Below are 4,263 nucleotides of genomic sequence, written 5' to 3'. Positions count from 1 at the left end.
TTGTGGAAAAATTGGAATTAAAAAATACTTAGAAGAAGAAAATGAGGTCATTTTTATAGTTACAGAGTGGAAAGACTAGCTCAGAGGAAGGGAAATACATGAGAAAGTGATTGGTTTGTAAATGGAAAAAATATATATTCAAATATCCTCAGTATACTACTGGCAACAGAAATACAAGCAATGAAGTAAAACTGTAGTGAGACTATGTTGATATTCATAGACATTTGAGGGACCTTGTTTTTTGTTTACTTGTTCTTCATTATGCCTCTAATTGATGACAATACTTTTATCCTTTATTTTTTATTTGTTTGAGAAAAATACAATCTTCTTTGCCCTGTCCATGAAGGATTGCTTGACTTGCTGGTTCCTTAGGCTGTAAATAAAGGGGTTCAGCATGGGGGCTACTGAGGTGTTTAGCACAGCAACACCCTTGCTCAGAGACACTCTGTCTTTTGCTGCTGGATTAATGTACATGAAAATGCAGCTGCCATAGGAGATGGAGATGACAATCATGTGGGATGAACAGGTGGAAAAGGCCTTTGTCCTCTGACTAGCAGAAGGAAGCCTCAAAATTGTTCTGATGATATATATGTAGGACAGAATTATTAATGCCAAAGTGAACAGTAGAGTAAACACAGCACAGGAAAAACCCACTATCTCTAGGAATTTTGTGTCTGAACAAGAAAGGTGTAGTAAGGGGAAATAATCACAGGTAAAATGGTCTATAACGTTGGACTTACAGTAATCAAGCTGTATGAACTGCATGAGTAATGGGAATATGATTAAGAATGAAGCCAACCAAGAGGCAAAGACAAGGAGTTTGCAGACTCTGGGATTCATGATGGTCATGTAATGCAGAGGTTTGCAGATGGCAATGTAACGGTCATAGGACATGGCAGCCAGAAGGTAAAATTCAGTGACTCCCAAAAGGATGAAAAAAAAGAACTGAGCCATGCAGTCATTAAAGGAAATGGTTTTATCTCCTGTAATCAAGCTGCCTAGGAACTTGGGTATGCTGACAGTTGTGAATGAAACCTCTAGCAAGGAGAAATTTCTGAGGAAGAAATACATGGGAGTCTGGAGGTGGGAATCCAGCAGCGTAAGGATGATAATGGTCAGGTTCCCAGTGATGCTGAGCATGTAGGTGATGAGCAGAAAGACAAAGATCACCCCCTGAAGCTGTGGGTCATCTGACAATCCCAGGAGGATAAATTCTATTATTTCTGTGTGGTTTTTCATTTATTTCTTCTTTTGTATAATCTAGAGTGAAAAATAAAACCAAGCAGATTGTAGAAAAGAGGATTATCCACGGATAGTTCTGGAATTTATCTCTAGAAATAAACATATTATGCCATACCAATTTGATGTAGTAGATCTTTAAGACATCTTAATATAATAGGTAACACGTATAAGTAAGTTTTTATCATATGTTGCTCTCTGTTGTTTACATAGAATGTTTCTCCATAAAATCCTTATTTCATAGATTGGAAACTGAATCTAAAAAGAGTTTTAAAAATCTTATCCAGGGCCGCCTGAGTGGTTCAGTGGGTTAAAGGCTCTGCCTTCCGCTGGGGTCATGATCTCAGGGTCCTGGGATCCAGCCCCGCATCTGGCTCTCTGCTCTGCAGGGAGCCAGCTTCCCCAACTCTCTCTCTGCCTGCCTCTCTGCCTGCTTGTGATCTCTGTCTGTCAAATAAATAAAATCTTAAAAAAAAATAAAAGCTTATCCAAACCATGTATTCCAAATGAGAAGAACAGGCGTTTTAGTTAGTTTTTTGTTTTTGTTTTTGTTTTTGTTTTTTTTTGGATGTTTGATAACTAGAATAGAAATGCTTCCTGTTGATATAAATGTACTTCTTTCATGGGTCCCCTTCTTAATGGGAAACTACTTGTCTTTTTTCCAAAAACAATAAAAGTGTCTCCTTTCCTCATTTCTGTCCCTTAGCTTCCTGTACTATTACTTACTGTACTAGTGTAACATAGAAAAGATGACATGTCAGGAAAAAAGTCACTAAAATGGAGGTGTCTCTAAATTTGAAATTCACTGAAGTTAAATCTTTAACAATGTGACAGATTTCCGTGTTTCACTCTGACTCCCATTTTCCTTTCAACTGCCTACTCGTGATCTTAAGCTGTAGACAATGAATTCATTGACATACTGTCCTCAGATATTACAGAGTACAGAATATGAAAAGAGAGAAATTTAATAGATTGGATCTACATATTTCATTGGCTAAAGAAGCAAAATTGGATGAACATTGAAAATAAACATTGTCTTCTACAGTACAGTTTTTCCTTCAAAGTTTTTTCCATCTAAATGTTGTTAGTGTATTCTCCCTATGTATGTATTCTACTTTCCATCCCATATTATATTTTTATATTTTTCCTTTTATTTACATCAGTATTCATTTATAGAAGCTTTGTTTTATCAATCCTGGAGTAATCAATGAATCATACATGAAATTCCTTTATCTTCTCTTCCTGAATAACGACAACAACAACAACAATAATGCATTTTAGAGTGAAGCTAAAATTCCCCTCAATAAATTGAACCAATCCATTTTCTAATCCCTTATTCTGTGCATTCTCATTAAATAGTAAAGTTTTCAATTTAGAGCCATGAGAGAAATCTTGCAATAGGATATTTAGTTTCAAGATATAGAATTGTTGATTATTGGTATATAATGCCTCATAATACTGTGGAATTTCTTGCTCTTTTTTTCCCTTACATGCCTGAGTTCTCTTTTCACTCACTTCACTGTTTTGCAAAAAATATTGCTGTTGATTATTTAAGGCAAATTCCAACTGAGATGGATAGTGCCAAAGCTACTGGGAGAGCATGTGAGATTCATAAGAAATGAATATTTCTTTTATTATTTCTCAGGACTGGAGAAAACAGGCTAAAGATCACTTACAAGAGAAACAGACATCACAATGACATTTTGTAGACAAACTTATGGCAATTCAAGTGGATGATGGATATTTCAATCATAAAAGTCATTGTTCTCAATGAACAATCCTCTATAATTAACAGCTGTGTATAGATTCTGATCTCTCAACCATTTCTGTGATGTTTTTGGTAGAGAAATGAAACATACACCTGAGACTTGAAGTTATATAATTTTAGGCTTTCCTTCCCAACTACTCATTCATGTTTCTTTTTCCCAGTCACATATAAGTTATGGTCACAAGTTTAGTGTGTCCTCTGCTTCTTTTTGTTTCAATGAATTCTAACCTGTCCTCAATATCTTACTGTTGAATTACCTGTGCGGCCCATTGAAAGTGAAATTTAATCAATTTAATGAACAAATACTTGCTATTGTGTTAAATGAAATAACTGATATGCAAATGAAATAATAAGCAGAAACCAGTTATTTTATTTACTTAAGTAAATGACTTTTAGGACTCTTCTGTTGTTTCATATGAATTTTAAGGACGGCCTTGTTGAGAAAAGAATGGTATCTCCTAACTTGCCCAATTTAAAAATGCAACTATTTAAAAAGACCTATTAAGGATTGAGAAATTGCTTTTTATTTATTTATTTTTTAATAATTAGAGTAGTGGTAAAAATCTCCCTAAATTCCACAAAATAATTGGACACTAACTTTACCATTCTGCATTCTCTATATGTGCTGAAATCTCTCTTCTTAAGTTAGAAGTCCTAAAAGAGTTGTGAACATATGTATCTTCAAAGCAATTTGCACCCATAACATGAATACACAGTTTTCTAATTCTCTTTCTCTCTCATTGACACTCTTTTTCTTGGTGTTAGGTCTATATGCTAGGCTAATTTGTCAGAGAAAAGTGCAAAATTTTGGTTTAATTTGATATCTTGATTAATTTCTTGGTTTATACCAAGTACCATTTTTGTCCCTGCAATGATTCATTCCATTTTTGATGAAAAAATGTTTAGTGACATTTAATCTCATGTAAGAAATTCATGGTGACTGAATGCAAAAAATCTCATAAGAAACAATGTAGTTTTTTTTTTTTTTTCAGATTATTACTTTAGCAATACCTTAGAGTAGTACCAAAATTAGTTTGGAATGCAGTTTACCTGAATCTTCTGAAAAAAAGAAATGACCTTGTTTTTTTTTTCCCTAATGGAAAGGGGAATTTTGAATCCCAAGTCAGATTGACCAGTATGAATAGGAATTATGAAGGAAAAACAGTAATCACTTAAATCAATTCACAATCTGTAGATTGTCACAGAGATGTTCTACTTATATCCTGATTATTTCAGTTTATTAACTAAGTATCTAC

At 34.1% G+C, this 4,263-nt stretch overlaps 1 protein-coding gene across 1 annotated transcript; it reads right to left on the bottom strand.

The window, feature by feature from the left end:
* Window positions 1–300: 300 nt before the first annotated feature.
* LOC111140250 (olfactory receptor 6C1-like) lies at window positions 301–1,239 on the bottom strand. The gene has a single exon (XM_022492566.1). The coding sequence runs from the start codon at window positions 1,237–1,239 to the stop codon at window positions 301–303; it is 939 nt and encodes a 312-aa protein (XP_022348274.1).
* Window positions 1,240–4,263: the final 3,024 nt, after the last annotated feature.

The sequence above is a fragment of the Enhydra lutris genome, unplaced genomic scaffold (assembly GCF_002288905.1).
Source record: "Enhydra lutris kenyoni isolate GAN:26980312 unplaced genomic scaffold, ASM228890v2 scaffoldscaffold306, whole genome shotgun sequence".
Taxonomy (NCBI): domain Eukaryota; kingdom Metazoa; phylum Chordata; class Mammalia; order Carnivora; family Mustelidae; genus Enhydra; species Enhydra lutris.
Note: the sequence above shows the minus strand (reverse complement) of the source record. Positions and strands in the feature narration are given on the sequence as shown.

What these genes read in the sequence shown, in the direction of transcription:
- LOC111140250 (XM_022492566.1), bottom strand. Translation starts at nt 1,239, where the DNA reads ATGAAAAACCACACAGAAATAATAGAATTTATCCTCCTGGGATTGTCA.